The sequence below is a fragment of the Neovison vison genome, chromosome 1 (genome assembly GCF_020171115.1).
Source record: "Neovison vison isolate M4711 chromosome 1, ASM_NN_V1, whole genome shotgun sequence".
NCBI lineage: Eukaryota > Metazoa > Chordata > Mammalia > Carnivora > Mustelidae > Neogale > Neogale vison.
The window spans coordinates 8,387,556-8,400,904 of record NC_058091.1 but is presented as its reverse complement, the minus strand read 5'-3'; the positions used below and the strand labels follow the sequence as shown (position 1 = coordinate 8,400,904).

The 13,349-nt window shown below is 40.4% G+C and overlaps 1 protein-coding gene across 3 annotated transcripts in view; it reads left to right on the top strand.

Moving 5' to 3' along the window:
* Window positions 1–12,161, top strand: part of FNDC1 (fibronectin type III domain containing 1) — an 87,389-nt gene extending 75,228 nt beyond the window's left edge. For all 3 annotated transcript variants that reach the window (XM_044242933.1, XM_044242943.1, XM_044242924.1), the window contains 5 exons: window positions 1,897–1,976; window positions 5,070–5,099; window positions 5,861–6,022; window positions 8,145–8,267; window positions 11,381–12,161. In XM_044242933.1, the coding sequence (XP_044098868.1) occupies window positions 1,897–1,976; window positions 5,070–5,099; window positions 5,861–6,022; window positions 8,145–8,267; window positions 11,381–11,496 (511 nt within the window). In that variant the 3' untranslated portion in view covers window positions 11,497–12,161. The remainder of the gene's footprint in view (window positions 1–1,896; window positions 1,977–5,069; window positions 5,100–5,860; window positions 6,023–8,144; window positions 8,268–11,380) is intronic.
* Window positions 12,162–13,349: the final 1,188 nt, after the last annotated feature.

The window sequence follows — 13,349 nt, the reverse complement described above, 5'->3', positions numbered from 1 at the left end:
TGGTTTGGAAAACAGGAATCTTACTTTTCCCCCATAATTTTGTGTTTTTCGACTTCATGTATTTAAATTTGCTTTGATACATTCGGTAAGGTTCAAATGGAAATATGTCTGTGGAATTTGGCCATGCGGGCCTTGTTGGAGGACAGAGGAACTGTGGGGACAGAGAAAGTAGATGAGAACACTGGGGTTTCAGTGGGGAGACAGAACTGATACAGTGAAGGAATCAGACCAGTTTGGCATCCTGTACCCTCCCCACAACCGTAGAGCCATGATTCCCTCTGTGGACCTTGAGAAATGGTGTCAGGACCACTCAGGCTTAAGAAATGTTCGGCATAAATATTTCATGTAGCCTCTGAGGAGGTGTCATTCCTTAGGGTTTGATTTTCCTTTTTAAGGAAAGAAAAAGTATCTTTAAAGTTTGACCAGTATCATTGACGTATGCCAAACCCACTGCCTGTAGAATTTTGTCTTAAATAACTCCATAACCACTGAATAAAAGTATGCATAATTGGGAAAACACAGACCACTGAGTGAATTGAGATTTGGAAACTCATATGTTCTTAATTGTGCATATCTTTTTTTAAAAATGAAATTTAAAAAGGATTCTCTTCTAAATGAGATGTGAATGACTTTCTTGAAAGCCTAAAAAGAAGACTAAATTTACCAGATTAGCCTTTCTTTGCTCTCTGTTTATTCAAACCCAAAATCAAATATTTCTGTGTAACTGTGAAGCCGGAGGCTCCCTTGGTGATCTCAGGAGCTCTGGAGGCTTGGCGTCAGGACAGTGGTGTAACGGAAGTATGCCTTTGCTCTCTGAATAAATTATCCACCTTTTGAAAATAGAGTGCATTTTTAATTAGCGCTTAGAACCTGTGTGTCAAGACTGACATAGGAAGAGACTTGTCAGGAAATTTTTGCAATGGCAGAGCTTCCCCTTACAGGGGTTTCTTACCCCCTTCTTCACCTGTAAATAGCTCAGGACTTGGAGAGCACAGGGAATGTCGGGTGTCCCAGAGGGAAAGGAAATACAGAGATTAACCATGGATATAGTGGGTCACAGCTGCTCTGTTGGTCTCTAATATTACTTCACCACCACTTTTTGTCCTGTAGCTCATCAGAGCACAGAACAAGATATTTGGGGACTTCCCACCCGCTCCGCCTATCAGTCTCCCTCTAGGCGAACAAGTACATTCTCTGTTCCAAGACAAGGATAAATCTGACAGCAAAACCTCTCCCAGCCTTTTCCATTTCCTCTTCTTGGACTTGCTTTTCTTTCCTGGAGGCACAGAAGCTCAGGACTCCATGACTTTGAAAGCTCCAGAGCCAACCACAGTACTTGTCATGCACCCAAAACATCATTGTCACGTTCGTTCCACTGAGGCGGCCAACCTCAGGACGGGCTGGCCTTCCTTCCACCAACAATGAGTTGCATCATTACTGGGTCAAACACACGCTTTTTCACAGGGAGTCCAGTGATAAGAATTAGGTTAACTTTGAATTTTGCTGTAAGTGTCTTGCTGCTCCAGCTTCTCCCTCTCGAGCTGTGGAACTCAGGTGGGTTGGGGCAGGAGCATCAATCCAGGGACAAGCTCATGTGGGGCCACACAGTCTTGATGCCCTAAGGAGCATACGCTCTCTACATGGCTTATTTTCCCCCTGTGCTCCTTCTCCTCCCATCAGCCACATTGGTCAATGCTGTGAATTATATTATTTTGAGTTATTGGAAAGTGAGAAAGTTCAGAAAAAATACGAATAGCAGCGATGTATGCATTTGTTATGAAATAACACTCAAACCCTGCCAGAGTTAAGTGCTCAATAGTTTGGGATCTGTCTTATTACACAGAAATTAAACAATCTTCTCTTTCAAAAAAATGGTTTTTCTTTTAATAATTTCAGGTATTATTTTAAAGTTCAAGCCAAAAATCCACATGGCTACGGACCCATCAGCCCTTCGGTCTCATTTGTTACAGAATCAGGTAACTGTGACTTCACATTCTCATTTTTCCCCCGTTTTCCTCAAAGACAAATAATTTGGAATCATGACCACAATAGAATAAAAACTGAAGAAGTGAAGTCCTCACTTTTCTATTTAGTGAGTCTTACTGGATATCACTTTATAAAATAAACATCATTTTCTTTGTGCTGGACAACAAAATGAAGAGGAACTGGCTGGAAAGTGAAAAGGTCACATTCCAAAGAAAGGGAAAAAAAATCTAGCTTTCAGCCACGTGGGAAAGATAATTTTGAATCTCTCTGTAAAATGTTTAGTTGCAGAGCTAATTTTTTTTTTTATTGCAAACAGCTGAAAAGCGTAAACGTCATGTGGGCTGAGAGTCATTTGCTTCTTCCAATTAGTCAGGTCTCCAAGATGGTTCTTTCACTAGGAGACAAAGAGGTTCTAATATGGAGGGATTAATTAGAATACTTTCCAATCTTAGAAGCAGTATTACTCAGAGGATGGCCCTGCACTGGGGGACACTTGGTGTACAGAGCTCTCCAGCCCTCTATAAGATGTGGTCATCTTGGGGTCATCTGAAGCAGTATGCCCTGAGCTGCATGGTGATGATCCTAGGTGGGCAGCCTTTCCACACAGGAAGCCGCACTGGGAGCTGGTTCCTCTGCCTCTAAGCCAGGCCACCTTCAGAGGTTCGGCTGAACCAGCTGTGCACTAAATCCGCTCTAGCTTCTATTCAGTTAGATTATTTCCCACATGTAGCTTGATCCCAGAATATTGATCATTGGAAGTTATTTCTAAGTGTGTATTCTTTGAAATCTACTGACTCACAGTTAAGTGGAAAAAAATAAAATCTTTTGTGAGAGTAAGCTTCATATTGGAAATGTTGGCAAAGGACCTCAAGAGTGTTTTCATTTTTTTTTCATTTAAGAAGTGTGTTCCTCATTAGTAATTAAGAAAGAGTCAAAGAAAACCATTTTCAAGGGTTAATTTGCTAAAGTAGGGAACGTGTCTATATTCATGGCTACATATTCTGAAAAGGAAATGGACCTTTAGTGACTATCAAAATTAACATGATAAAAGTCTATAGGAAAAAAAATAATTCAAATCTAGGAAGCTTTCAAGAAATTGGCCCCAAATCTGAGAATAGAAATATAAATGTAATTTCTGAGACTGCAGTATAAATTGGAAAAGACAGCTCTCTGCTACTCTCCCTCCCAAGAATAGCCCCACCATGCCCCCACCCTATACTTTGTGACCCCTAAAGGATGGGTGATGGCACTCCAGGGCCCTGTATGCAGACCTCTTTTACCGTCAGCTCCCAGGAGATCCTCATGCACACCATTTGACAATTACTTGAAATTTGACAATTATTAGTTTTGGCCATCTTCACTTTATTCAGTCAGTTTGCTCAAATTTCTCCTTCACTTTGCACAACCCTGCCATAAGAGGTTAGGTTAACAACAGGAAGACTATCAAGTAATTGAATTTTGGCACTTGCCAAACATAGAAAACGCACGATGCATACATGAGCACAGGCTGCAGCATGGGGTCAACTTTTGATGTTGTTTTTGTTGTGCTATTGTTGGTTTAAATGTCCCACTCCACCCTGGAGCATTTGAGGTTTTTTCCAGCAGACTATTGAAACTTAAGAGCAGGAGAGCAAAATGAGCGTTTACACTTATAGCTAAGGGTAGGTCACTCTTCTGTGGGGGTGAAGGATGGTCTGTACAAAGGGGCAGCTCATGGCAGATTTGGGGTAATGGAAATATTATATGTCTTGATTGTAGTAGGGCTCTGTGAATCAATGCATGTGTTCAAACTCACAGGATATTTACCCTAAAAGAGTAATTTTGCTCCATGATAATTTTTCAAAAAAAAAAAAAAAGGAGAATGGCCCATGTTATTTTATAAAAATGTATTTTTTTCTAAAACAGAATTGCTTGAAGACTAGTTCCATATTTTTTTTAAGATTTATTTATTTATTTTTAGAGACAGAAAGAGAGTTGGGGGAAAGGGTGGAGGGAGAGGGAGAGAGGGAGAGTTAAGCAGACTCCCCGACATGAGGTTCGATTTAACAACACTGAGATCATGACCTGAACCAAAACCAAGAGTCAGACGTTTCTCCAACTCTGCCACCCAGGCACTGCCATATTTTCTTAAGGGGCATTACTTTGGCTAAGACATAGAGATGTTTTACATATAGTTTTATTGAGATGCAAGTGATATACAGTAAGACGCACATATGTACAGTGTACAACTCAATGTGTTTTAAGGTATATTCGCCTCCTTCAGGCCATCGCCACAATCACACTAGTGAACATCAGCATCACCCCAGCATGCTGACTGCTGCTGTGCAACCCAGCTCCCCTGCCCCCTCCATGGGCCCATCTTTTCCCCTGTTAACAAGGAATAACGCATCTGCACTTTTGATTGGTTTGTGCTTTCTAGAATTTTATATAAATGAAATCATACAATATGAACTCTTTGTCTGGCTTCTTCCCCTCAGCAAAACCATTGTGTTCATATTGTTGCCTTATTTATAGTTCATTCTTTTAATTACTTAGCAATATTTCATCATAACTTAACCACTTGCCATAACTTACTCACTCACTTGTTCATAGACATTTGAGCTGATTCTACTTTTTGACAATTACAAACAAAACTGCTATGAATGCTCATGTACTAGTGTTGGCACCGACATGTATTTTAATGGCTCTTGGGTAAAAACTTAGGAGTGGAATGGATAGGTCATAGAGTAGGTGTATGTTTACCTTTTTAAAAAAACACAAAACTGTTTTCTCAAGACAGACACATCTTTTAAAAATGATGAGTATTGAATTATCCTGTTGTACTCCAAACCAAAATCTGACAATATTGACCCACAACTTCCGTACAAATATCAAGATAGTTTAACTAGAAAAGGATATTTTTCAAAAGGAAATGTTTAGAAAATAAAAACTAAGGAAAACATTGGCACCACTAGAATAAACTCTATTTGTACCTATTCCAGGGAGCTCTTCAAGTTAGCTGTCTCCGCCACAGTAAGATTTCAACAATTGCATGGTTATCAAATAGGGTAGTAAAGTCATTACTTTCTTTTTTCATTTTACAGACAATCCTCTGCTTGTTGTGAGGCCACCAGGTAAGTTTCTCTTCTTGACAAACTTGACGTTCTAGTAACCCAGTTGGATATTGACAATGAGATTGCTATGCTTGCTCACAAGTAGAAATGCTAGACCATTCTTGCATTTTTATGATTTTCTGATAACTTCTTTGGTTTCCCTGCCCCCTTTGTCCTGATCTAGGGAAAAGAATGATCTGGGAATTTTTTTATAGGACCATAGCAGCCAATCTATATAAAAGAAACTGTTATGGGGTGACCAATATCTATAAAATAGATAACTTTATTTACATAATCTCTTTAAATATTTTAAATGGCTGAAAAGGTAGCAAAATACATTAAATATACAACAACATTTTACTTCATATTTCAAACAACCGGTGAAAGCTCTATTTCTTAAGTTCAAGACAGTTCTTGGGAGTGATGAGAACAATGAGAGTCTATGAGGAGGACTGCTGGAGGAGGCAGGTAGGATGGCATATCCCAAAAGATCAAATATGCCATTATATCTTATTTTCCTTGAAGCTGAAGGGCTTTTTCTTACTTCAAGAATCCCTTGTAGAAATTCAAATACTTTAAATGTGTTCAGGTGTAAGAAGCTCCTCAGTGGTACTTCAGTGCCGAGAAAGAAGCAGAATGAGGGAAAGAGTGCCTACGGGGAGGTGGGAAAAGCCCTGAGAGGAGAGGAAGGACTGATAAATAAGTCAAATTCTCTGATATTTTGTGTGAGAATAAACATCGTGGAATGCCATGATTGACAGAGTGTGTCTTGTGTTGTCAAGGTGGTGAGCCCATCTGGATCCCATTTGCTTTCAAACATGACCCTAGCTACACCGACTGCCACGGCCGGCAGTACGTGAAGCGGACGTGGTATAAAAAATTTGTGGGAGTTGTTCTTTGTAATTCACTGCGGTATAAGATCTACCTCAGTGACAATCTGAAAGGTAGGTCTTTGAGAATGGTGAGGTATGGGAAAGTATGAGAAGGTATGTTGTCAGGTACTAACTTGACATAGCAAGTGCATCAGAATGTATTTGAGCTGTGGACCCATTATATCTCACTGTGGCTTGAACACAAATCAATTTGTCAAGCTTTACTTCGGAGTTCCTTGTTTTTACTTTGACATCCAGAAATACACACACACACACACACACACACACACACACTTATATAATTTTTAAAAATCCACTACATTTTATTTTTTTAATGTATATATTTTTATTGTGGTAAAATATATAAACATAAAATTTACCATTTTTAAATGCACAATTCAGTGATACTAAATACTAAATATCCATCACCACTACCCATTTCCAGAACTTTTTCACCTTCCCAAAAGGAAACTTATACTCACTAAACAGTCTCTCCATTTCCCCTCTTCCAGCACCTGGTAAGCTCCATTCTATTTTCTATCTGTATGCATCTGCCTATTCCAGCTTTCTCTTAGAACTGGAACTAGATATCTGTCCCTTTGTCTTGAAGTCTTGAAGGTTCATCTGTATGGTAACATATAAACGAATCTCATTCCTTTTAAAAACTGAATAATACCCCATTATATGGATAGACCACATTTTGTTTATTCATCCATCATTGATGGACATTTATGGTCGTTTGTGCTTCTGCAGCATTTTGAATGATGCTTTAATGAAACTTCATGTCTGAGTTTTCGTCTGAATACCTGTTTTCAGTTCTCCTGGGCACATGCCTGGGAGTGGAATTGCTGGGTCATATGGTGACTCTGTGTTTAAGTTTGGAAGAACTGCCAAACTGTTTTTCCAAAGTGGATGTAACATTTTACAGTCCACCAATAATATGTGAGTGTTCCAGTTTCTCCACATCATAGCCAGCACTTATTCTTTTCCATGTTCTTTTTTCCCCCATTATGATCATCCTGGTAGGTGTGAAGTGCTCTCTCATTGTATTTCTTTTAAATACATTACTTTATAAATATATTATTTTTAAAAATCCACTACATTTTAGAAATGAGGTCCAAAATTCTGTTAAAAGTGTGAAGGCCAATTTTCTTTGCTGTGTATTCAATAATACTAGATAAGAGCATAAACTAGAAATATCAAGGAAAAGCCACCCCCTTCCTGCCCTTGCCATTGCTACACCTTTATGCAGAAAAAAAAATAGATGATGAAACATACCTCAGAATTACTTGTTCTGTGCCTGAACAAAAATTACATTATTTTTATTATGGTAGGGAATTGAAACAAAGAATACCATAAGCACCTTGAACTACGAACATTTCAAAATGTCATTTCTACCCAGCTGGCTTTGATTCCCCTACCTAAACAAATCTGTTTTTTATTTTTGAACTTGCACACTTTTAATTTTTTTAGTACGTACATTTTTAAAACTTTTCCTTGGCTGCTATAGATTTTGCTTTTCTTGCTAGTCGTGATCATTTAAAGACAATGTCAAAACAAAGTTTTCCTACCATTCTCCTCTCTGGCAGTTTCTCAGTGCATATGCCTCTCCCAGTACCTACTGTGTGTTTCTCTCTGCTCTTTATTTTCTCTCCCACCATTGTACTTGCCCTCCCCTGCATCAGAATTCCTGGCAGAAATTACACAGCCAGCTCCAGTGTCCCAGGGTCGACAGAAAAAAATGCCCTACTATGCAGCGGTGATTCAGGACCATGGACAGCAGGTTATGCCACAGACACACACCCTATTTCTAGTTGTGTGTGAAAATAGGTTCTTCTGTTTTTTACAGATTTCATGCCTTTTGTAATTATTTCATAATACATTCCTATTGTGGTTTTATCTATTCCTTTTTTAAAACCAAGGAGTAAAAAGCCCTACCATTTATAGGCTGAAACTGCCTATAATATTAATAGTTTACATTTATTGAGGACTTGTTAAGTATTTAGTGTATGTGATCTTGCTGAATCCTTACAACACTTTGACTTTGGTGCCATTATTACTCTTTTTCCAACGTGGAAAGTATGACACACCAAGTTTAAGTACCCAGGTTAAATGGTCTCCAAAGCTTGCGCAAACTCTTAGAAAAGTGTTTATGTTTTGACCAGTCACTAACCCATGATATTCCCTTATGCAGACACATTCTACAGCATTGGGGACAGTTGGGGAAGAGGTGAAGATCATTGCCAGTTTGTGGATTCACATCTTGATGGAAGAACAGGGCCTCAGTCCTATGTAGAAGCTCTCCCTACCATTCAAGGTAATTCAAACAAAGACCTGATTATACTACCCTGTGGGTTAGGAAAGGAGGGCTAATATAAGGGGGAAATCATCACAGCTCTCCTTTTTGCTTACCACTTAAAGATGGATGTTGATGGGGGGAGTTAAGGGGGTAGGAGAAGAATAAATGAAACAAGATGGGACTGGGAGGGAGACAAACCATAAGTGACTCTTAATCTCACAAAACAAACTGAGGGTTGGGAGCGGGGGGGTGGGGTTATGGACATTGGGGAGGGCATGTGCTATGGTGAGTGCTGTGAAGTGTGTAAACCTGGCGATTCACAGACCTGTACCCCTGGGGATTAAAATACATTATATGTTTATTAAAAAAAATTAAAAATTAAAATAAATAAATAAATAATAAAAACATACTATAAGAAAATTTAAAAAAAAAGATGGATGTTGACAGCATTTGGATCATATAGATAAGGAACCAACAAAATACTCCAACCATGTGCTGGAATTTGTGTGAACCTAGGAGGCAGGGGTACAAAGGAATATAAGACCTTGTCCATACTTTAGAAAAATCTCTTCCCTGCTCCATAACCGGGAAGAGGAAATAAATATGTGAAAGGCAATTAAGAGTGAACAACTTAAAGTACAGATAATGACAGGAGTTATATCACATAGATGAACTATTTTTAGGTAATTGTGCAGGTTGTAATCACTAACTGAGTTCAGGGAAGGCAGGCTAGTTGAGGCTCTCAGGAAAGAAGCAGCAGAGTCTGAGCGGAGTCATAAAGACCTAGACATGTACAGATTAGCCTTCCAGGCAGAGAACAGCATCAGCACAGGTGCAGAGAAAGAAAGGTAAACAAACATGCAAACCAGCCATAGCTTATCATATACTTCAGGAGGTAATGTAGTAACTATTTCATTATGGTATCACAGGGTGAAAACAAAAACCTTAATCTCAAAGTTTAACAACCTGCAGTATGCTACTAATTCCCTCAACTGCCAAAACAAGAAAATAAACAGAACAACTGAATGAAGTCCAACCCTCTTTCCATTATGCACTCAACTCTTAGTGATCTGGCAATTTCAAAACACGAGATCAATTTTTTTAAATTGGAAAAAAAATACGATTGACTGGTAAACACAAATTGCCTATTTTCAAAGAATTAAGATAGAGTAAAATATACAGAACAGAAAAGTAAGTGTATTAGCCAGAGTTTTCCAGAGAAACAGAATCAGAGAGAGAGTTTGACAGAGAGGTGTCTTAAGGAATTGGCTCATATGATTATGGGGCAGTCAAGTCCAAAATCTGCAGAGCAGGTCAATAGGCTGGAGGCTCAAGGAAGAGTCTAGGTTGTAGTTTGTGTCTGAAGGCAGTCTACTGGCAGACTTTGTCAGGGAGTGTAATCTTTTCCTATGAGGGCCTTCAACTGATTGGATGAGGCCCACCCACATTATAGGGAGTAACTTACTTTGTTCAAAATCTGATGATTTAAAAGTTAATATCATCTAACACTATTTTTACAGAAATAGCTAAAATAATATTTGACCTAATATCTGAGCACCATGGCCTAGCCCTGTTGGCACATAGAATTAACCATCACAGTTAGTATACAAAATATATAGCATTTCTTCCTTTTTTCAGGATCTTGCATTGACCCAGGGTTACTAGGCATTATTTATATTTTGCTGTGGTCATGGTTTTGGTTCTGAGCAGAGGTGTTGCCTAACTAGCATGCTCACTGGTAGGATGGTAGGCAACCTTTCATCTGGCAAGAGTAAACAGGGCCAAAGAGTAGTTGCCAAAAATTTTTTTTGAACAGACTGGGGCCTCACTTTTACTTTAAAGTATAATGGCTCAAAAGTGCTATTGTATTCTTTCCTTGAGAGATTTACCTGAAAGATCTAAAAACCTACCACAGACTTCAAGAGTTAAACCTGGAGGTTTGAGGTCGTAAGTCCTGGAAGTTGTTCACCCTGCAGGGAGTCTCCCTCGAGAGCAGCTACAAATGATCTTCTTTTGTGGGGAGAGAGAAATAGGGGACTAACACACTTTCCCACCTGTGTCACACACATGTGGGGACTGGATTATCCCCTAAAATCATGTCTGGTATAAACCCAAGGGGTTATTGTGACCCACATAAAAATGGTAGTATTTATTTGGAAGTAACATTTGTTAAAAGAACAACTCCTCAGAGATCTTCTATCTGAACAGAGGTTCTAAGGATGAGGATTTTTCTCTTGGTTTGTCCACTTTTGATGCTACAGTTGTGACACCAATTCCAAGTGTGGGATTTTCCCCCACACCGATAGCAATTCCTGGACATCAGCTGGATGTACTAAAAATCAAGTCTGTTCTGACACTGTGTTCCCAGAGGTGGCATCAGACCACACAGGTTAAGGGCTCAGTCCCATATGACTGAACGTCCTCCCCCCGACCAACTTCAGGTGGCAGTCACATGTCCAGACGGCCATCTGAGTGTCTGACCTATTGGCTACATATTGGAGGGCCCTACTGCCCCCTTCTTGGGTTTGAGTAATTTGCAAGAGTGGCTCACGGGACTCAGAGAAACATTTTACTTACTAGGCTACCTACCAGTTTATTACAAAAGTGTACAATTTGGGGGCTGCCGGATGGAAGAGATGCAAAGGCACAGTGTGGGGAGAGAACGCAGAGTGTCATCCCCGGGAGCACCACCCTGCCAGCATCTGCATGTGTTCACCAACCCAGGACTTTCAGAACTGGTGTATTTGTTTTTTTCTGGAGACTTCATTATCTAGGCCTGATTGAAGAAAACATTGCCCCTTCATGACTGAACTCAATCTCTAGCCCCTCTCCCCTCCACAGAGGGCAGGAGGTGGGACTTTCACCTCTATTCCCAGGACTGGTCTCTCTGGTGACTAACCCATCCATAGATGCTTTCTGAAAGGAATCCCATCAGCATAAACTCAGGAGTGGTCTAATGGGGTTTGTTAGGAATATCAAGATACCTCTACCACTCTCATCACTTAGGAAGTCCTAGGGTTTTAGGAGCTATGTTCCAGGAACAGGGATGAAGACCAAATATAGATTTCTTATTGTCAATCACAATATCACAGATGCATTTTCTTCCCGTTCCTCTCCTTTTACCCTTGTAGGCTACTTCCGCCAGTATCGCCAGGAGCCAGTCAGCTTCGGCAACATCGGTTTTGGAACCCCTTACTACTACGTGGGCTGGTATGAGTGTGGGGTCTCCATTCCAGGGAAGTGGTAACTACAGGAAGATCAGACTGAAAGCTCATCCTTCCGGCCCCCTTGACTAACTTGCACTAGGGACTAAGCAGGAAAAGACAGTGTTCCAAGCCCCATGGACTCCTGGTTCCAGCAAGACCACATGATGGACACTGGACATTCCAGGCATCTCCCATCTGGAACTCGGTCCTACTTATTGGCCTGGACTACACACAGAATACAATGTTGCTGTTAACTTCGCTTCTCCACGTGTTTTGATTGTAATAGCACCTGCCAGAGACAGCAGAAACACACAGCTGCAGGGAATGCCCACTGACTCACTGCCGTCTTCACACTTTATAGGCACAAAAGTCAGACACATCCGTGTCTCCAGGGAACAGCATCAATATGCTGTGCTTGCTTCATGGAATGCTGCACACTTTCTCTTTTATCACTGGACTCTTCCGAAAGTTGCCAGATCTAAGCTTCAGATCTCTCACTATGCGGTAGAACTGAGTTACTAAAAACACCACCAAAGGAAATATATCCATACTTAAGATTTATTCTGTGGGTGTACCCATTGCTAGACCAAATGTATCAAATCATATTTGTAAATTCTCAATTTTGAAAGATATATATGTGTGTATATAGGCATATACATATCCTCACTTGTCTGCAAGAACATTGATTAAAATGGCTAAATTTGTACTTGTTTACTAGATAAATGCGTGTGGGACTTTATGGAGCAAAGGTGCTATTTATGAGCCTCTTTTAGAAGTGTCCAAAGAGTCTGTACTCTGCGTAATGAGACCGGCAGAGTGATCGCTGCTGGACTCTGGGAGTGATGGGGAGCTGGCGGTGACAGTGACTGACACCAGCCACCTAGATGCAAGCCGAGTGCTTTCTACCTCAGGAGACAATCTTTTTTTTTTCTTTTTTCTTTTTAATTATGTTAGTCACCGTACAGGACATCATTAGTTTTTGATGTAGTGTTCCATGATTTGTTGTTTGGGTGTAATACCCAGTGCTCCATGCAATATGTGCCCCCCTTACTACCCATCCCCCCACCCCCCTCCCCTCTGAAACCCTCAGATTGTTTCCCAGAGACCATAGTGTCTCATGGTTCATCTCTTGTCGCTCTCGACCCGCAAGAACGACACGTAGCCTGGTCTCTTGTTAATGTTGCTTCTTTTTTTTTATTCTCATACCACACTTGCTTATATGCAGTAGGGCACCCTATCAGAAGACAGATATTCTCAAGACATCCAATCACAGACCTGCTGCTAGGCTTCCCCAGTTAGTCTATCCAGGGTCTGCTTTTCCTCCCCCACATGGGCTGCCGCTGATATTGACTTGTTTACGTGGAGGTCTGTTTTGGCACCTGGCCAGGTACCATCTTGCAAGGTGGGAACTTCCTTGGCCACAGGCGGTTCCCAATAATCTCTTCCTCTGATTTCCCCCCCTTCACTTTTCCTTTCCTTCTCCTATGCGGTAGGATATTCTTCCATGCTATTCTTCCATGTTATTCCTTATGTTCCACAAATAAGTGAAAGCACATGAAAATTGTCTTTCTCTGCTTGACTTATTTCACTCAGCTTAATCTCCTCGAGTCTCATCCATGTCGGTGCAAATGGTGGGTATTCATCCTTTTTGATGGCTGAGTAATAGTCCATTGTATATATGGACCGTATCTTCAGGAGGCAATCTGTCCAGACCTGGGTGAAAACTACCACTTGCCTCTATGGGGGCATATCCAGTATGTTTTCAGAATTATCAAGGTTTTAGGTCCCAAATGATTTAAAAGTCCAGTTAAAAATATCCTTTCCTCTTCCCTGCCCGAGTATTTCCTCCTCAAAATACATGCTTGTTATCCCTTTGGACGGCAACATGACAACA